This window comes from Centroberyx gerrardi, chromosome 16 (assembly GCF_048128805.1).
Source record: "Centroberyx gerrardi isolate f3 chromosome 16, fCenGer3.hap1.cur.20231027, whole genome shotgun sequence".
NCBI lineage: Eukaryota > Metazoa > Chordata > Actinopteri > Beryciformes > Berycidae > Centroberyx > Centroberyx gerrardi.
The window spans coordinates 28,516,864-28,538,396 of NC_136012.1; the positions used below are offsets into that span (position 1 = coordinate 28,516,864).

The 21,533-nt window shown below is 46.2% G+C and overlaps 2 protein-coding genes across 12 annotated transcripts in view; both read right to left on the reverse strand.

Annotated features, from left to right (window-relative positions):
• Positions 1–21,533, reverse strand: part of tbc1d2 (TBC1 domain family, member 2) — a 441,666-nt gene that overhangs the window by 286,461 nt on the left and 133,672 nt on the right. The gene's annotated exons all lie outside the window — the stretch shown is intronic.
• LOC139911130 (transcription factor COE3) overlaps positions 1–21,533 on the reverse strand; it is a 148,802-nt gene that overhangs the window by 14,952 nt on the left and 112,317 nt on the right. For all 11 annotated transcript variants that reach the window (XM_078289141.1, XM_078289138.1, XM_078289142.1 and 8 more), the window contains one exon: positions 13,479–13,567. In XM_078289141.1, the coding sequence (XP_078145267.1) occupies positions 13,479–13,567 (89 nt within the window). The remainder of the gene's footprint in view (positions 1–13,478; positions 13,568–21,533) is intronic.

Consider the following 21,533-nt stretch of genomic DNA (forward strand, 5'->3'; position numbering starts at 1 on the left):
TGAGTAAACAGTACTTTCTGTAGTATTTTCTGTAGTATTTACTGTCTGAAGGCTGAATAAACAGTATTTTCTCTCTTGTTCTATCTTCCTCCATATGATGAGGATATGAAATGGATTTAACAGTGAAATCATCTGGATTCATGTGTGCGTGTCTGTTTGTTCACCGTACACACACACACACACACACACACTAAACACACCAACAGACACACAATAAGACTGAGCTCTTTAACCACTGTCTGTCAATCACCCCCCCCCCCCCCCCCCCCCCCCCCCCCCCACAGCAGCCTCCTTCCCTATTGTAGGCCAATCTGTCACACCCAGGCCCTGCCAAGTGTGTGTGTGTGTGTGTGTGTGTGTTTGTATATAGGTGTGTGTGTGTGTGTCTGTATATCTATGTGCATGTGTGTATGTATTCGTAAGGGTGTGTCTGTGTCTTTGTGTGCGTGTGTGTATGCTTGCGTATAGGTGTGTATGTGTGTTTGTGTGTGTGTGTATGTGTGTGTGTGTGTGTGTGTGTGTGTGTGTGTGTGTGTGTGCCCCCCACCCCCCCTCTGGCATCCTCTGGCTTCATTAATCTCCATTAGAAAACAGAAGTTAGTTAATGTCTCCTACGCTCGGCAGCTACACCGCCGCGCCTGCCACCAGGCCCTCTGGCAGCGCTGCCCTCACACACACACACACACACACATCAACACACACACACACACACACACACACACACACATATCCATACATGCATGCGGAGAGTACAGCACATAGAGACTGAAGCCCTCACACACTCAAAATGCACGCACACAAGAATTTAGCTCTTTGTGTGTGTGTGTGTGTGTGTGTATATGTGTATGTGTGTGTCTGTGTGTGTGTGTGAGACTGTGTGTGTGTGTGTGTGTGTGTGTCCTCCTTCTATTTTCATTAGGTCTTGACAGACACAACAGCCTTCTCAAGTTAATGACGCCTCCGAGGCCTCGCTGCTGGAGCGCCGCTGCTCAGCTGTGTGTGTGTGTGTGTGTGTGTGTGTGTGTGTGTGTGTGTGTGTGTTGTACGTGCATGTGTTCATTTGTTCTTGGCCACTTTCTGATCTGTGAAACAGCCCCCTAACTACCCAGATTCTCCAAAAACAAACCGGCTGCAGAAGACAGAGCAGCGTATCGTCTCAGCAGAACTGATCTGATCTCTCTCTGGAGATCGGCTGGAAAACAAGTAAATAATTTTCCTCGGTGCAGAAAATCCCTGTTCTCTCTGATCTAATATGTGGAGGTAATTATCCTCACGGCGACCGGACGACCGGCCGAGACCAAAACAACGAACACGAGTCCGACACGCCGTCCTGTACGCCAGAGATCCTCAACCTGGTTCATATCAAGGACCCTAAGTTAGTCCACATTAGAGCCACTGACCCCCGTTTGATGAGATTTTGTCTCTCGGACCCAAATCTGAGAATATTTTTATTGTCAGATTTGATTTTGTCCAGAAGTCCATGACTGTCTGTATTGCAGGTAGAGAGATAACAGAGAAACTATGATCAGATCAGTCATTCTTCTACATTCTCTAATTGTGACTAATTGACTAAAGCTTCCTGAAAACACACCATGTGTTAAAATGTAAATAATGTGATTCTGTGCAGAGAGAAGCTGTTCAGCTCCATGACTCTCAGTCTTTAGTTTGAATCTGCATGGTGATTTGTATCAGTCTGGTCAGTCTATCCACCGCTGATTCAGTTATCAACATTTTTGACCAATCACAGTAGAAAAGCAGATTGATGTGATGTGGAAACGTCTCAGAGCGACAACAGTCATGGCGGCGTTCACTTCCCAGCTTTTAAACAGCTGATTGTTCCTGTTTTAATTCATTGATGCCGTTAAATTTTTTTAAGACGGACAAAATCACTAAATCTAGCTCGCTATCATCCAATTCCTTTCCCGGCGGCCATGTTGGCCATTGTTGGCGCTCTGTAGCGGCGTCATAAGTACGTTTGTCTTGCCTAGATCGACCAGCCAATCAGGTTTGTCGGACAGTATCTGTCCGAAATAACTGCCGGTGCATAGGCTTGACCAGACTGCTATGAAAAAATTGCTAAAGACTGAGATTCATGGAGGCTGGAGGACATCAGACAGGAAACAGGAAGTAGTTTGACGGTGGACAGTCAGGGTGTGGCGGTCGGAGGTCGGAGGTCGGAGGTCGAGGGGCGGATGGTTCAATTCAACTCATGACAACAAGTTTTCATTTATTGAACCGTGAGCAAAACCTGAAGCTAACCTGAAGCTAACTGTTTCAGCTGCTAAACTGAAGCGTTAGCTAACCTGCTCATGAGACCAACAGGTGAAAATGTCCAGTCCAGTTCCTGCTGCTGGACCAGAATCCTTTACTGGAGGAGGAACCTGGTCTGAACTGGATTCCTGTCAGAAACATGGAGGCTGAGCTTCACAGTTCCTGTGTCTCTGAAACTCCAACATCCAAGATGGCGCTCGTATGGCCAGATGTTGTGATGCTCCTTCCTATTTTACGATCAATGAATATTAGCTTTTACCTTTTAACAAATATTATCTTGCTGCCTGTGTTGACACTCTTCTGCAGAACTCTACTGCAGAAAATACTGTTCACACTGCTTTCTGATGGTAAAATCTGATATATAATGTAAACAACAGTCTGCAGTCTTTATCCACTTCACTGCTCCAGCCTCAGTCTCCATGCAGCTTCTCCCCTGCATCAGCATCCTAATCAGTAATACTATCTTATAATATTTTGTTCCAGTGCAGTATTACTCTCTGGACCTGCTGCACATGAACACACACACACAGCGATAGAATATGATTTTCGTATCTAGAGCAGATATCAAAACTCTACACACAACTTCAAATTTTCGAGGTTTTATTGCCTTGAGGCCTGAAATGAAAACCCATTAAATCCGGGGGTTTTTTTCACTTCCGTTTGGATGCAGAAACCAGGAAAACCAAGAGAAAAACAAACCGCTGCTCATTTCTGACGATATATATATATATATATATAAAAACTGGGAAACCAAAACACCTTGGTTGCATAAGAATTCACATCCTTCGGCTGACAGTAAGGAGAAGCAGCTTCGGCTTTGATAACAGCAGTGAGTCTGTCTGCAGTCTCTACCTGCTTCTCCTCCGCTCCTCCGGTTTCCAGATCCACATGAAAGAGAAGAGAAAGTCTGACCTGATGGGTTTTCATTTCATGCCTCAAGGCAATAAAAACTAGAATCTCTGAAAAGGTGAGTAGACTTTTTGATTTTCCACTGTATGTAAAATCATACGTATGGTCGACTGCCAGTTTTATTTTCTCGCAAAGTCCCTTTACACTGTATGTGCGGTCAGTGAGAACTGTGTTTCTATTAGCGCCCGACCGATCCGGGTTTCTGAAGGCCGATGCTGATATTTTTAAACTGAAGTCGAACTTTTTTTTCATGCCAAGAAATTCCAAATATTCCCCAGAATTTTCTTCTCATCAGGGTGGAAAAGCCTCTGAAACATTTAGAGCACCATGGGACACTAAAACTCACATTAAAACCCAGACTAATGAAATTATTTTAGTGTCAGCAGCTCTTTTTCACCTATTCAATCCAATGGTAGGGATACATTCATTTACAAAAAAAACATTACCTAACACGAATATGAAATGAATAAACAAAATGTGCAAAGAAAACAAATTGTCAGGTTTCCTGTATCTGTGGTCAGGAGGAACCTCCATCGTATCAGATATCTGATATTTAATAAAAAAACGCCAATATCGGTAATGTGATATATGCGTCTAACCTCAGTTTCTGTGTTAGATGTCGATACGTCTCTGGAGCGCTGCCACCAGGACCGACTCCTCTGTGTTTACTGCGCTCGGTGAACAAAAGCGAAGGAGATTTTTCTGTATCGGATCACATCTGCAGGTCTTTCCTCTGCTGCTGCCGCTGCTGAAGTGTGATCTGTGTTAGAACGCCTAATTGCCTCGAACGTAGCACCGAGCGCCGCATGTACTATACATCCCCATCCCCATTCACACAATTACACACACATCACCTCCTCAGCCACACCCTTCAGCGCACACACACACACACACACACACACACACACACACTTCAACACCCCCTCTCTCACACTTCCCTCGGCGGGCCGGTGTGGAGAGACAGCGCCATCGGATTCCTGTCAGCGCAAGTGCCGGCAATCACAGCGCCGGGCGCTTTAACGGCGCTGAAAGGCCTGCCCCAATCAATACGGTAATGCACTGGCTCCCAGTTATCATCATCATCTCTTATCACTGACCCACACCTCCGAGGAGAGGAGGAGAGAGGGAGGAGGAGGAGGAGGAGGAGGAGGAAGGGGGGATGAAGGGTGTGCTGAGGGAATATGGGAAAAGATGGAGGATGGAGGGAGGAGAGGGGAGAGAGGGATGGGAGCGGGTCTCTAGGCATTTCCTTTCAGCGGTGAGGAGATGGATGGATTCAGATGGAGGGAGGGAGGGAGGGAGGGAGGGAGGGAGGGGATGTGGGGAAGTGGGATGGGGGGGGTCGAGGGGGGGCAGAGGGTGGGAGGGGGGTCAGGGCTTTCTGTGTTTCCTCCTCGGGATAACTGGACAGATAAATGGAGCGATGGAGGGATGGAGACCGAGTAGTTATCATGACGGCTGATTGGATAATCACCCCCCAGCCAATGAGGTGAGGGGATTCGGACGAGGAGCATCTGGCTAATGATTGGCTGGTGCAGAGGAGAATTCGCTCGGCGGTCACTCGACTTGACGGTTTCATTTCCCTAAGACGCTCAGACCGGAGTTAAATATCTGGATAGAAGCTAAAGCAGACGAACAAGAGAGAAGAGCGGCGCCGTAATTTGCCGATTCGTGTTCGACGGATGAATCTGATCGGACGAAGCTCTGTTAGACAGCGGGGAAAGATTGATTAGTTTCCCCCACGTTCAAGTTCAAGCTGGTGAGATCCAGATAAAAGTTAAAATACACTAAACATGAACGGAGAGAAGAATAATGTGATAACTTCCTGAGAGGATACGCAGAGGAAATTAAAACACATTCCTGCGGTTTGGATAATTACTCAGATTGGTCTCGCTCCAACGTTTTCAATATTTCTTCTCCCACACTATTAGATTAACAATAATTTAAAACAACGCCTCTAAATATTTTGAAAGCAAAATAAATTCATCATGCCGCTACACCATCTGCATGTTGAGTCTACATTTTACATTTCAGGCTTCAAGCTGACAGTTTTATCCTCGGCGACTTCCAGTGAGTTGCAGCAGCAGAATAAACTTTAATCCCAAAATCACCAACATTACAAGCAACCGATAGTAAGGAGGTCAGAGGTCAGAGGTCACAGCATCGGGACAATAGATGGAGCAAATATTCCTGTGACCTGAGAACAGTCAAACAGCAGAGTTAAAGTGGTGAGTTAAGTTAAAGTGGTGAGTTAAAGTGGTGAGTTAAGTTAAAGCGATGAGTTAAAGAAGCGGCGGGTTAAAGTGGTGAGTTAAGTTAAAGCGATGAGTTAAAGTGGTGAGTTAAGTTAAAGCGATGAGTTAAAGTGGTGAGTTAAGTTAAAGCGATGAGTTAAAGTGGTGAGTTAAGTTAAAGCGATGAGTTAAAGTGGTGAGTTAAGTTAAAGCGATGAGTTAAAGAAGCGGCGGGTTAAGTGGTGAGTTAAGTTAAAGTGGTGAGTTAAAGCAGCAGGTTAAAGCGGTGGGTTAAAGCAGAGAGTTAAAGAAGCGGGTTAAAGCGGCGGGTTAAAGGAGCGGCGGGTTAAAGACGAGATGAAATGAAAAATGCCTTTTTAACCCTTTTAGATCACATCCCCGGTCATACTGTGCACCTATTTAACAATATATGCCAAAAAAAATACCAAAAATCAATTTCATTGTATTCTTATATCAAAATTCAATCATGTTTTCTTCCTGTAAAACAAAATATGCCGTGTGCTTACGTAAGCATGCCCGTAACTAATTTCAACCAATAATATCATGACATCCACCCATCAATCAATCTTCAACTTTCAGCGCACAGAGCTAAGAGGCTAAGATTCATTAGTTAGCTAGCTAGGAACAGCACGGTACTTCGGTGTGCCCTCGGGTGTTATGACACACCCACTTTTCAACGTTCAAATCAAATTCCTCCCAACGTTATGTCCCGCCTGTCTTTCCTGTTTCACTCGGAAATACGTCACGATACGGAAGTTAGATACTCTCGAAATGCCGTTTCATCTCGACTTTAAAGCGTCAGGTTAAAGCGGCGAGTCACTGTCAGTGTTCAGTAGCAGTGACTCGGAGCAGCCTGCGGTGTTCAGTGTTCAGTAGCAGCGACTCGGAGCAGCCTGCGGTGTTCAGTGTTCAGTAGCAGCGACTCGGAGCAGCCTTCGGTGTTCAGTGTTCAGTAGCAGCGACTCGGAGCAGCCTGCGGTGTTCAGTGTTCAGTAGCAGCGACTCGGAGCAGCCTGCGGTGTTCAGTGTTCAGTAGCAGCGACTCGGAGCAGCTTGCGGTGTTTCTTCGGTGTTCAGTAGCAGCGACTCGGAGCAGCCTGCGGTGTTCAGTGTTCAGTAGCAGCGACTCGGAGCAGCCTGCGGTGTTCAGTGTTCAGTAGCAGCGACTCGGAGCAGCCTGCGGTGTTCAGTGTTCAGTAGCAGCGACTCAGAGCAGCCTGCGGTGTTCAGCAGCAGCGCTGACTCTCCAGGCTATTAGTCATTCTGTGATCTCTATTACTGTGAGGCTGCACTCTGCCTGTCCAGAGCACAACCTGCTACCCTCTGCACACACACACACACACACACACACACACACACACACACACACACACTGCAATACTCAATATTATCTGTTTTGTGGGTGTTTTCACTCCTTTGTAAAGCACAGTGTATTAGTAGTAGTAGTAGTAGTAGTAGTAGTAGTAGTAGTACTAGTAGTATACATGCATATACACAAATTGTACTGCATGTCTATAGGCCAGGATTAATCTTGAATACACACTACATCCAACACACACACACACACACACACACACACACGCAGTGATACTCAAATATTTTTGGCTTGTTCTTCTTGGATTGTCATTATTACTACTTTTATTAATAGTTATTATTATTAATAGTACTAGTAGTATTAAACGTGCATATACACAGATTGCACAGATGTGTTTAGGCCATTTACATTGCATCCACACACACACACACACATATACATACTCTAAATACAAATACCCACATATATACACAACCATACACACACACACACACACACACACACACAGCTAGGTACCATTACTTTTAGGGTGGATAGGAGGATTTGGAGAGAAAAGACTTTCTCTCCCCTCTGTCCTCAGTGGGTTTAATCAGCTCAACACCGAGAGGAGGAGGAGGAGGAGGAGGAGGAGGGGGAGGAGGAAGAGGAGGAGGAGGGGGAGGAAGAGGAGGAGGAGGGGGAGGAGGAAGAGGAGGAGGAGGGGGGGGGGGGGAGGAGGAAGAGTCTTGTCCTGACGGTGAAGCCCCCTTCAGACTGAGAAAAACATGTTTGAGCTGTGTGTGTGTGTGTGTCTGTGCATGTATTTGAGTCACATTTATTTGTGTCCATGTGCGTTGATTTGTGCATAAGTATATGTATATTGTGCATTTGTGTGTGCATATATGTGTGTATGTGTGTACATCTGTGTGTGAGACAGAGTGAAAAAAAGAGAGAATGAGAGAGAGAGAGAGAGAGTGAGTGAGTGAGCTCTCCTCTGTTTTTATGAGTGGAACCGTTGGGGAAACTCCTCTCCTCCTGCGCTCGCCGTGCGCCAGCAGCCGCCGTCCCGCTCTGGACCCGAGCGCCGGACCACACATCCCGTACAGAGCGCCGTCTCTTTAGGGCTCTTCGGTGCCTTAATGTGGAATAACTCACCGGAGCTGGACGCAGTATGAAGAGCAGGTATGATAAAATAAGAAATACTCTCCCGTACGGCCGGGTCGTCCTCCCATAGACAGGAAATTAAACCCAATTCTGATTTATGGCTTCGGACGAGCATATGTTTTCCTACCAGGAATTTTCTAAGCGGCGAGTTGAATTTCAGAGCCTGCGAATTCGATTTTGACCTATTTCCCATATTAGCAGGAAGTGAAACTGGAACCACTTCCTGTCAAACAGCCAATTAAATTTGCTCAAACATCTCTATTGTCCCGACCGGCGTTTCTCAACATGAACAGAATCTCTCACTCTCCTGTATTCTCCCCTCCAAAAAAACCCACCGAAGCCCCGGTGCAGCTGCGGCGCTCCCGGCCCTCGCCCTTGCCCTTCTTCCGTCCGTCTCTTGACACATCCCTCCTTTCTTCCCCTCCCTTTTTTTCTATTTTCTTCCATTGGTTTCTAGGGGCTTAATTACGGGGGGCTGGCTCCTTGGCTGCGGAGGTGCGGTGCGAACAGGGATCAGCGTGACCCTGGAGGAGAAGCCATCAGACAGCGCCCTTAACAATGATAAATCACCCGGAGCGGCGCTGCAGCCGGCCCTCTCCGCCGCCGCCCGCTGATCTCTATAAAATATAGATGGGCCGAGCGCCGCGCGGGAGAGCCGCATCGCACCGGATCTACAGATTAGCGATTATCTGGCGGTGAGGTATTCTAATGATGTGGGACATGGTGTGGGGTTAATTTCATTCAGAGACGGACGGTTGAGGAAATGGATTGAAATTCAGCTCATGAATTGAATATTGCTCATTATTTTCAATGAGAGGAGAAATCTCCTCATTCATGAAGTGGATTTGAATTAATATCCCTGAACGAACGCCTGGAAGTGGGGATGGGGGTCAATGATCAGAGCTAAAGGTGCGCACACACACGCCAAACACACTTAATCTCCACCTTATGGTTTGCAAATCACCAGAAGAAAAAAAGGCCTGGAATTTTCTTTTTTGCGCAGCAGCTAATTCTGGCATCAAAGTCCAGTTCTCTCCTGTTTCTAAACCAGGTTTGCTTTATGGCTTTGTCTCTAAAGGTTGGTTTGTTTTTCACCGCGGACGTCGGCTATCTTTAGTAAGAAATAGTTCCTCCATATGTAGAAGGAAAGCATCACCATCCAGGTGTCTATTTAAGAGGATTCATAGGCTGTTAAACCGGCAGTGACCCGGGAGCCGCCGCTCCTGCAGCGCAGCGGGGAGAAGTGAAGCAGATTACAGTCTCTGTTCTGCCTCTAACACACACACACACACACACACACACACACACACACACACACATACACACACTGGACTGCAGCAGAACTGTATGATGCATGTTCACCGCTGCTCCTCTGCTCCGGCCCCAAGAGGAACTGTTTGGAAAAAATGAGGTTTTGCTCTCTTTCCAGTCTCTGAATGGAACAAGGAAAGCTTCCCTTCATGCATTTATACTGCATCTAAACTGCAGTAATGCTGCAGATAATTCATCCTGGAAGGTTACACAGTAGAAACAAATCAGTAGAGTGTAACACAGAACTCTAATGTCTCTCAGCTGACTTGTTACTAGAACACACATTTTAATTTCCAGTGGCTGAATAGAGCGCAAACTCTGAATTTTACAAATAATTCCTCTTGGGAGTGGAGCAGTGCAGCAGTAGTAAACAGAGTCTAGTGTTACACTGCATTCATTTGGTTCCACTGTGTTACATTCAGGAATTAGTTGCCTGCAGTATTAAGGAGGGTTATTTGAGTTTGGTGTTAAAATATAGTAATTTAATTGTACTGTGTAACATTGAAGGAGTATGTTTACATGCACAGCAATTATTGGGAGGAATCAGCTAAAGGCAATATTTTTATTATGTTTATATGGTTGAAGTAACCCTGATTTATCTAATAAATAACCCAGTTTACATCATTTCATTTAATAATGGTTTTATATGCACTGAGCCTGTGTTTTTGCTTTGTAAATCCAACATCCAGGTTTCTGTGTCTGGTGAACTTTGACCTGCACAGTTTGAAAAAAACAACAGAAATGTGACTGAGATGTTTACATTCCTAATAAATGGAAACACTGACTTCTGTTGCTCTGTTATCAGCTGACTAACATTAACAGAATCTGATAAAGGAGTTTAGGTGACAATGTCAGTATTCAGAGTATTTCCTTAATCGGGTTAAGATCAATTTTATTAGTGTGCATGTAAACATACCAGTTACTTTTCAATTACTTTTACTGTCATGACACATCTGTCTGTAACCTTCATATATTTATATATTCTGACTTTGGACTGATGATTTGCAGCGTTTGGTTGTGCGCTCTACTACTGAATAACTTGAACTTTTCAACTGCTAAAAAAATAGCAAAACTTAAATTTTCCAAACAGTTCCTGTTGGCAGGATGAAGCAGCAGCAGTTCAAAGCCTGCGGTGAAGAAGTGCGACTCGCTGCCCATCACTCCCAGTATGAGCGGAGGGAAAGGTGTCCGCTTGCAGCCAGACTGGAAATGAGATTAGAGGGATGAACCTGATCCAGACCCAGTCCCAGAGTTCAGTGACCAGTTGGCCTCCTGTCTGTCTGCCTGTCTGTCTTCCTGTCTGTCTGTCTGTCTTCCTGTCTGTCTGTCTGTCTGTCTCTCCATCAGCAACAATAAACTGACAAACTGTGGATCCATTCACAGTGAGAAGAGGAATCTGACTTTACTTTGTTTCTGCACTTTATTTTGTCGTTTCTAATGTTTCCAGTGAAAAGAATCTAGTTTGAACTCTGACCTCTCTCCTTTTAGAATCACATGGAAAAGATCACAGCTAACAACGTTCTCTGTTCTAAAGAGGAACTCAGGAACTTTTACTCTGACGACATTTTAAATCACACACTTTTTACTTTTTACTGAAGGAGATTTTTACACCAGTACTTTTACTTCTACTGCAGTAAAGTATCAGTAAAGTAACAGTACTTCTACTGGAGCAGGATATTCTAGTACTGCTGATCAGGAGTTACACTTAAAGGGAAACAAGACCCAATTTCACCCAGAGGAGGTAGAATCCGCTGTGTGTTTTTCCCCTGCTGCCATGTTTTCACCCTTTTTTGTTTTGGATGGGATTGAAACAGCAAACCCCCTCTGTCCTACAGCGAATCAATCTGCTCTCCGTCTCTCCGCCTGTCGGAAAACAAAAAAAAAGTCAAGCGTCCAAACATCTCTTTCCATCCAGCCTCCCGTCCTAGCGGCGGGGCGCAGGCGGGTGAAAACAAAAGAGAAGTGACAAGGCGAGTTAACCCGCCCGCCGCGCGGTCACGTGATCCCTCCCCGACTCGTCTCATTGGCCGCGACCCGACCGGCGCGCTTTAACACATTCCTCTTGTTGTGATTTCTCTCTTGTCCAAAACGTCTGAAAAGCTCAAGGCTGCGGGGAAGAGAGGAAAGGAAAAAAAAATCTATCGTCTTATTGAGTTTTCTTTTGAATAAATAAATATTTAAAAGGCGGATAGGGAGGAGGGGGGGGGGGGGTAAAGCGGGGGGTGTTGGACATTCCACTCTGGCTGCAAATCAGGCCATCAAAGGGGCCAGACAATGTATGCTCACTATTAGTATCAATTTACAAATAAACTGCTTTTTTGGTGACTGGATCTCCGATGTCAGATTTTGATAAATGGTTTCAATTTGGCAGCTGCTTTAGAGTGTCAGGGCCGATCGGCGCCGCGGCCCTCCGCCGCCGCCGGCTGCCTGAAGGAATCTAGCTCAGTTAGCCTCGCACCTCCAGCAGCCAGAATCATCTCTTCATACTAACCAGAGCACCTGACGGCTGCCGCTGCGTGTGTGTGTGTGTGTGTGAGTGTGTGTGTGTGAGTGTGTGTGCACATGTGCACGCATATGCATACAAATTACCTCCCATGTGTTTCTGTAGTAAGTATTGAAACCAGGATTCGATGGATATGGGTTTTTGAACGCTGATACCGATACTGATTTTTTTGGATTGAAGCTGCTGATTTTTCCAATTAATTTCCATTGATTTTTTCAATATCTTTACATTTTTCCGTGCCAAGCAATTACAAATGTTTTATTTCACTTCAGTTTTCGGATTACATGCTTCTCTATGGGAGGAGAAAAGTCAACCAGCCTTCGTCTTATGAAACCTTTTAAAAACTCTGTTGGACACACGCAAAAATGTCTGGTGGTAAACCTGAGAATAAAGCTGTTTGTCTTCAACTGATCTGGGTTTTTGAAAGCCAATAGCGCCGATATTTTTGTGTTGAAGCTGCCAACAAGCCAATATCTTATGCCAACGTTCAATATCTTTCCATTTTTCCATTTTCATGCCACAAAATTGCAAATATTCAGTGTTTCCTGCCAGAAAGTTCTTCTTCTCAGGGTGGAAAAGCCTCTGAAACAACAGTTAGAGCATCATGGGACACTAAAACTCTCCACTGAAACCTCCTCCCAACCTATTCAATGGCAGGGAAACTCTGGGCTATAACAGCATTAAATGAATAGATAAAATGTGAAAAGAAAAGAAAATGTCATTGCATGTTTTCCATACTTTTCCATCCCCCCTCCATCATATCATATTTAATCAAAAGCCAACATCAGCAGACCAACATCCAGGCCTAACTACCTGAACACTTCCCACTTTCACACCTTCACCTTAACCTTAGTTTAACCCCGACTGCGCTCTGTATCCGGTCCTGATCTGACATCACGGCGTCCCGCTCTGCTCTCGGGAGCGGAGCTGCTGTCCGAAGCTTAAACCTCGCCATTGGAGGGAAACGAAATTCAGCGCGAGCAGCAGGATTTGCTCCCATAAACAGCTGTTTCCAGTTTTAAGAAGGATCGGAACAATTTGCCCGCTGGCAGCGAGGCGCGCCGGCGGTGCCAAGCACGTATCGAGCAGAACGAACAAATCCAATCAAGCGTCTCAAGGTTGGCCCTCTGTTAAATTAAATAATACAAGTAGCCTTAAAATTCATGTAGTAACGAGCCTGGGTGGTCTATGGCATCCACAGAGGGACAAACAGCATTCTGCACTCATTTCATTTTGCTCTCTTTCTAGTTGCTGAATGGTAAAAGGAAAACTTCCCTTCATGCATTTATACTGCGTCTAAACTGCAGTAATACTGCAGATAATTCATCCTGGAAGGTTACACAGTAGAAACAAATCAGTAGAGTGTAACACAGAACTCTACTGTGTCTCAGCTGACTTTTACTACACCACTCATTTGAATTTCCAGTGGCTGAATAGAGCACAAAATTTGAATTTTCCAAATAATTCCTCTTGGGACTGGAGCCAAAGTGCAGCAGTACCAGAGTTTTATGCTTCAATATAGAAATTCGGTTCAACTGTTTAACATTTCAACAAAAAATGTTCCTTTAATGCATGTGTAAAATTTCACAATATTACAAAATCCCAGACGATATCTAGTCTCATATCACGATAGCCCTCATTCGGCTGCTGAAACCGTCAGACTGACAGGTGGATGTTGGGATTTACCAGCCGCTGTTGCTGGCAGACAATAAAAAGTCCAGTTTCCGGTCTTGGATCTGACCTGTGATCAGTTTAACGGCGCTGTACTGACCTTAGGTAACCTCTCGGGGTCCCCGGGGTGACGGGGGATCACCTTCTGTAGCCGCTGGAAGCCGTAGTCGATGGTCGGCTCGTTCAAGGCTGCGGGACAAAGAGGAGAGACGGTGAGGTCAGAGAGACGCTTCAGTCCACACACACACACACACACACACTGCTGCAGGTCAGAGAGACGCTTCAGTCCACACACACACACACACACACACACACACACACACACACACACACTGCTGCAGGTCAGAGAGACGCTTCAGTCCACACACACACACACTGCTGCAGGTCAGAGAGACGCTTCAGTCCACACACACACACACTGCTGCAGGTCAGAGAGACGCTTCAGTCCACACACACACTGCTGCAGATCAGAGAGACGCTTCAGTCCACACACACACACACTGCTGCAGGTCAGAGAGACGCTTCAGTCCACACACACACTGCTGCAGGTCAGAGAGACGCTTCAGTCCACACACACACACACACACACTGCTGCAGGTCAGAGAGACGCTTCAGTCCACACACACACACACTGCTGCAGGTCAGAGAGACGCTTCAGTCCACACACACACACACACACTGCTGCAGGTCAGAGAGACGCTTCAGTCCACACACACACACACACACACTGCTGCAGGTCAGAGAGACGCTTCAGTCCACACACACACACACACTGCTGCAGGTCAGAGAGACGCTTCAGTCCACACACACACACACACTGCTGCAGGTCAGAGAGACGCTTCAGTCCACACACACACACACTGCTGCAGGTCAGAGAGACGCTTCAGTCCACACACACACACACACACACTGCTGCAGGTCAGAGAGACGCTTCAGTCCACACACACACACACACACTGCTGCAGATCAGAGAGACGCTTCAGTCCACACACACACACACACACTGCTGCAGGTCAGAGAGACGCTTCAGTCCACACACACACACACACTGCTGCAGCTCAGAGAGACGCTTCAGTCCACACACACACACACACTGCTGCAGGTCAGAGAGACGCTTCAGTCCACACACACACACACACTGCTGCAGCTCAGAGAGACGCTTCAGTCCACACACACACTGCTGCAGATCAGAGAGACGCTTCAGTCCACACACACACACACACACTGCTGCAGGTCAGAGAGACGCTTCAGTCCACACACACACACACACACTGCTGCAGGTCAGAGAGACGCTTCAGTCCACACACACACACACACACTGCTGCAGATCAGAGAGACGCTTCAGTCCACACACACACACACACACTGCTGCAGGTCAGAGAGACGCTTCAGTCCACACAGCTTACAGTCTGTTAGTTAACATTCATCCTGCAGGTCCGACCTGGAAAAGCTCTTTGGGGGAGAGAGAGAGAGAGAGAGGGAGAGAGAGAGAGAGAGAGAGTCAGTTGATCTCTCTCTCCTCCCAGCCACGTCTCTCTTATCTCCTCTCCTCTGTTTATTAAGTGTGAGACCTTACACTCAACCTGTCCCCGCCGCTCCGCCTTTTCACCGCTCCTTCCTAACTAATTCAATTGCACTTTCCCTCCTTTCTTTCTTTCTTTCTTTCTTTTTTTTTTTCTCTCATTCACCCGCCGCAAACAACGCAATCTCCATTTCTCCTCCTCTCCATACGAGGCGAGGAGAGGCTGAGAAACACCCGGAAATGAGTTAGGGGAGATACTTCTCCATAATCAAGCCCATTAATCATAAAAGGCTGTCAAATTTGACTTTGGGGACAATTTGTCAGCCGATCTTGCCCACTCCGCTTTTGTCACCAGTGGCTCTTGTATTCTGTAAGGATGATTGACACACCAAATGCCGGTGAGTAGAATAGCTAGTTTGCGCTAATATGCATAACCGCGGCTTTCATGAATAAGAATAAGGCAGCTATACGGCGGCGCAGAGGGGTCTCTTTCAAAGGGCCCCGCTGCCGTTTGTCGCGAGCCGCCAAATAGATGTTATTACCATTATAACAATATTTGTTTTCTTTCCCCGGGAATGGGCGCCCGCGAGCTGCTAAATCAAATTTGTCGCAGCCCGTTTCAAGCGGCGGCGGAGGAGAAAAAGGGCTTTCAGGCTGCGACTGGGGTGGGGATGATATCTGAAGGGTGACAGAGCCGCAGACGTGCCCTCGCTCCGCCGGCTGCCATGTTGGATTCCGGCTTCCCGCCGCTGAGAGGAGCGCGGCGCGGCGGGGCCCGAATCCATTACTCCCCCCCCACACACACCACCCCTCCCCCCGCCGCCCCCCTCCTGCATGAAGAGGGATTCATTGCCTCGATCCCAAAGAGACTTTTTGGGGATGCAGAGTGGATGAATGGAGATAATGTGTTAGGACGACACGCGCCGCAATCAACCCAAATCCCAAACTCGATTGCCTCTCTCCTCGCCGTACATACATCCCCACACATAAAACAAGTGAAAGGCACTATGGGAACGGGGCGCAATTGAATAAAAAAACCATTTACCTTCGAGGAGAATTAATGGCAAGGGAGGGAATGGGGGAGAGGCTGAGCGGGACGGCGGGAAGACAGGAAGAGTAGGAGGAAGAAAGGAGCAGATCAGAGATGGAAAGAGAGAGAGAGAGAGAGAGAGGCGTTGTGAGGCGTTTAATGAACCTGCGGACAGGCGGAGAGAGAGAGAGAGAGAGAGAGAGATGGAGAGGCGGCACCGAGTCGACGTCCCTCCCTCCGCCGCCGTCAGAAACCGCCCTGCAGAAATTAAGCCCATTACTTCCCCTTATTAAAATCCGGGCGCCCTCTGACCCCAGCGCCCCATTGGCTGCCTGCGGGCCTGTAGTCCTCCCAGCCAATCGATACGGCTGCCTCCCTGCAAAGAGCCTGAGTAATTGGAGAGCGGCGGCTGGCTGCGCGAACCCTGACCCCCCCTACGCATTACACAGCCCATATGAAGACAGATTGCCTGATTTAGTGTAAACATATGCTGCAATTCCAGGCATCAGTGCCACTTTCTCCATCGTAATTTGTATTGATTTTTCTTTTTTCTCTTTTTTTTTTTTTTTTTTTTGTCGAAGAGGCCCCAGCCATCTTTTTTTTTTTTTTTTTTTTTTTTGCGTCTTTGTGGTGTCTGATGTTCATTTTATTCTTTTCTTTTTTTATCAGAAAAGAGGGGGGGAAGATAATGCAGTTCGCTGGGAAGAGGAGGTGAGGAGAGAGAGAGAGAGAGAGAGAGAGAGAGAAGAGGGAGGAGAAGAGAGGAGAAAGGAGGGAGAGGGTAATTCTTTATATATTTAATCATCTATTTATTGCTCTCTCTCTCTCTCTCTCTCTCTCTCTCTCTCTCTCTCTCTCTCTCCACGCTATGATAGTGATCAAACGGTCGGTCGGGGTCCTGCTAAACGGAGCGCTGTTATTAGGCGACTGAGAAGAGAAAGAAAGAGAGAGAGAGAGAGAGAGACAGAGGGCAGAAGGGATTTCCACAAACCCAGCCGGGAGTTGGGATACTAATAAAACAAATGTCTTGATGGCAAAATACTTAACGTTGGAGAAGATAAGGAGATACAGTGAGAGTGAAAATGGGAATGATAATACAAGTGAAAAGCACTTAGGAGAGCAGGGAGGAGACAGCAGAGATATTATTCTGCTGTTAGGGGACTGAGGTGTGAATATTTCCAGAATTATAACAGAAATATTCTCTTCCTCTGGCTACAGAGCCGTGTGATAACTGGCACATCTGCCGATTGATTTACGGTCGATGCCGTTCGCTAACAAAAGGTCCTGTTTGATTAATAATAATCGAATAATAAACTTTATCTGCGCGGCACTTTTTAAAACGGAGCTTTAACAATCAAATAAAAGCAAATGTCATACACATAAAATGAGCTAAAACAAGAAGGCAATTCAAAATCAAAGGATGAGAATAAAAGGTAATAATAATATTAAAAAAATACGAGGATAAAAGCAAGTATATAAAACTAAGTTTTAAGAAGCGATTTAAAAGATGACTGATTCTGCTACGAGTTCCACAGACAGGACAGAGTAGTATTTGTAGTAGCAATAGTAGTAATAGTAGCAGTAGTAGCAGCAGTAATAGTAGTAGCAGTTGTAGTAGTAATAGTAGTAATAATAGTAGTAGTAGTAGTAGCAGTAGTAATAGTAGTAGTAGTAGTAGTAGTAGTAGTAGTAGCAGTAGTAATAGTAGTAGTAGCAGTAGTAGTAGTAGTAGGAATAGTAGTAGTAGCAGTAGTAATCGTAGTAGTAGCAGTAGTAGTAGTAGTAGTAATAGTAGTAGCAGTAGTAATAGTAGTAGTAGCAGTAGTAGTAGTAGTAGGAATAGTAGTAGTAGTAGTAGTAGTAGTAGTAGCAGTAGTAGTAGTAGTAGTAGTAGCAGTAGGAGTAGTATTTGTAGCAGTAGTAGTAGTATTTGTAGCAGCAGTAGTAGTAGTAGCAGTAGTAGTAGTAGTAGTAATAGTAGGAATATTAGTAGGAATAGTAGTAGTAGTAGTAGCAGTAGCAGTAGTAGTAGTAGTAGCAGTAGCAGTAGTAGTAGTAGTAGTAGTAGCAGTAGGAGTAGTATTTGTAGCAGTAGTAGTAGTATTTGTAGCAGCAGTAGTAGTAGTATTTGTAGCAGTAGTAGTATTTGTAGCAGTAGTAGTAGTATAGTATTTGTACTAGTAGTATCAGTCTGGTCACCTTCAGTCTTCAGTTCAGATTTTGGCTCCTTGGAGTTTTAAACTGTTTTGAAAATCAAAGCGAGTCTAAACGTTTGAGCTCTTGAACCCTGATCCAGAGGTCTGCCGCCTTCCCAGGAGCCTTTGCTGTCCAAACACATTAACAAACGCATTAACGACCAACCGCAGCACTTGTCCTACAGTCGGTTCCCATGGCGACGCCTGGCTTCTCTCACACAGTTTTGCCCCAAAGGAACACAAACAACCGACTTCAAGGTGTCAAAGGTCAAGTCAGGTTACAACAACGTCATGTGATCAGAGCCAGGCTTCACACTGGCACCAGCACCCAAAACCCTGCACCCAACACTCTGCACCCTGCACCTAGCACTCTGCATCAGCACCCAACACTCTGCACCCTGCACCTTGCTTCAGGACACAGCACCCAGCACCCTGCACCTAGCACTCTGCATCAGCACCCAACACTCTGCACCCTGCACCTTGCTTCAGCACCCAGCATCAGCACCCTGCACCAGCACCCTTCTACCAACACTCTGCACCCAGCACCATCCACCCTGCACCCAGCACCCATGTGCCTTTACTGGCAAAGACAACAAGAACAAAAGTAGCTATTGACAAAATGATGAACGTGTTTTATTACTGTGTAAATGTAAAGTATCACTAGAGTGAAATATGACATCACTTCCTTTTATTCTTACTAACACTGTAATGCAAATTCTGTAGTAACTTCTTCCATAATTGCTTCATACATTTTGTGTATATAGTATTGTGTATAATATAACGATGTTATATAATACATGTTACATGATGATGTAATATTCTGTTGTGTTCAGTATTTCGGGGCAGAAGGACTTCAGGCCTTCAGCAGCCAGAAAGAAACTGACCAGCAGGCAAAAAGAGAATTTCCCCCTTGAGGGATTAATAAAGCATGTAAAAAAAAAAACTCAGTCTAATATATGCTAATTTTAAAATTGCACCATGAGTGAAAGTCTTCATCCCCTTTAACCCTTTGGGAAGTTTCTGTCCCAGCGCTCAGCTTCGCTCCAGAGTCTCCAGTCTGATCGGTAGCTGCTGTCACGTTAACGGCTGCCGACCGGGATGCTGATCCTCTGACCTCATCAGCTCCGCCTGGCGGGACGCGGCCCGGCCCGGCACGGCCGTCCTGAACGCAGCGCCCGGCCCGGGACGCGCCTCTGGCTGATAAACACGCTGAAAAACCTGACCGCGCTTTTGTCAGTTCCTCTGCTGCGTTTGAATGTGAATGTGATTCTGAACCACATGAGCAGAGATGTAGGGAGAAATAATACAAGTGTGTGAACTCTGACCTCCAGTCGGTGACAGAAAACCAGTTATCTTCTCAGAAATCACTCATTTCTGTTTTTTCCCCCTAGAAAAAACCCAGTCTTCATACATCTTGCATCAGTTTAATGAAACTTACAGTGATGTATGCTATTTATGTCAATAAGATAAACTCTGGGTAAAGTGAGTTGAGGTTTACTCTCCACTGTATTCCTGTTTGTGAGTTGTCAATATGTTTCTGAACCAAACTCACAGACACAAATTGTACATTTATCAAATTAAATGATTGATCCTTTATTTGATGTTTGGTTGTGAAAATTTCTATGATTTTCTTAAGTTGCCTCTAAACTACAACCTCCACTTACTAAGACAGAAGATTTGTTTTTGTGTCCACTGACTGTTTGAGTTTTGCTGATATGAGAAGCGACAGGAGAGTTTTCTGTCAACAAGCTCGTCTCAAGAAAACAACAAATCCTGAACCGGGAAAATGGGAATTTTAACAATAAAAGAATAAGGTTATCACACACACACACACACACACACACACACACTCCCAATTTCTTTATTTCCTTACTTGTTACTTATGATTTTTTTGTTTTTGTTCAGTTCTCGTCTTTGCCGCGTTTTGATAAATCTGTGTGTCATCTTGATTTTTTTTCTTTCTTATTTGGTGTTCAGTGTCTTTAGAAAGGCACTCGCTCTCTCAAACTAAACTAAACTAAACTGGAGAGTCGGGCCGTCTGTCCTTCATCTAACGGACGGTGAATCAGACGGAGGAGAGGTAAAGTGTGATTGAATCCGTCTTTTCCAGCCAGAATAAAACCAGTGTTCACGGCTGCAGATGAAGGTGGAGAACAGGAGCGGAGGGAGAGAGGAAGAGAGGACGGTCGGATTACTGGGACGTCTCCGCAGGCTCATTACCCCGTTCGCATCAGTCTCCTGGGTTCCTCCGCCCCGGTCCCGGTCTTCCAGGCGCTTCATGCTTCACAGGAGCCTGTATGCTCCCGCTAAGCCTCTGTTTACATCCTCATCCTCGCAAGTGTTTACATTTATTTATCTTATGCTATTTTTCATTTGCTGTTCCCCTCGCCGGCTAAGTGGGAATCTGTTTTTCCGCGCCGCCGGTTCTGTACATATTTAGCGTCCCGGAGCCGCAGATGAAGCCGGCGCTTCGGGGGATTCCTCCTCACCTTTACGTTTTGTTTTGCTGCTCTGTTCGGTGATGGCCTCGTCGAAGGCGCGGTCATGTCCCCGATGAGCCGCTGGATCTGACGCAGATAGACTTTATCTCCAATCTCAGGCTCGCCCCACTCATACATAGGCAGCTCTCCGTGGCTTCCCCCTATATTACACTTATCATTTCAAATGGAGTCCATATTCCATATGAAACGCGGCGCTGCGTGGCGGCGGCGGCGGTGGCTCCCCCGGCGGCCCGGCCGGCGGGATGAGGGGGATTTGAAGCCGCTTTCCATCCCCGAGCAACATGTGCCGCAATTTACCATCTCCATTGGTTTTATGATTGATGCAGGTCAGTGCGGCGTTTGGCCCCGCTGCCCACGGATCTGAGCCGAGGATAATTCCACTTCCTTCAGGAGGGGGGGGGGGGGGGGGGGGGGGGGTGACAGATGCACAACACGGTGAGCCTTAAGTGGATGGGCTGATTTGTTTTGCCTTTTTTGCTGCTTGTCAAGTGGCCAACTGCCGTCTGCGGGGGCGGCCTGCTGACAAGCAGCCATAACCCCCGGCTGCATCCTTTCACCAGGATATTGATCCGCCGCTTTATTCCTCTATCTTTCAATTCATCACTCGCTCATCATGGGAAGACGCCACAGGACTGAGAGACACAATGCAAAACACACAGCGCCTCGTCTGCTTCAGCTGCAGCCCGCCGTTCAGCTGCATGGATCCGCTTGTGTGAGAGTCAGCAGAGGAACTGAGAGCATGCACACACACACACACACACACACACACACACACACACACACACACACACATATGTGCATTTACTTACTGCAATAATTCAAACTGCTCTGGATCTAAAATATTCCTCTTTGCTCACTCTTAAACAGCGTGTGTCATTTCTAACATCTGCGTGTCTTTGGAACAACA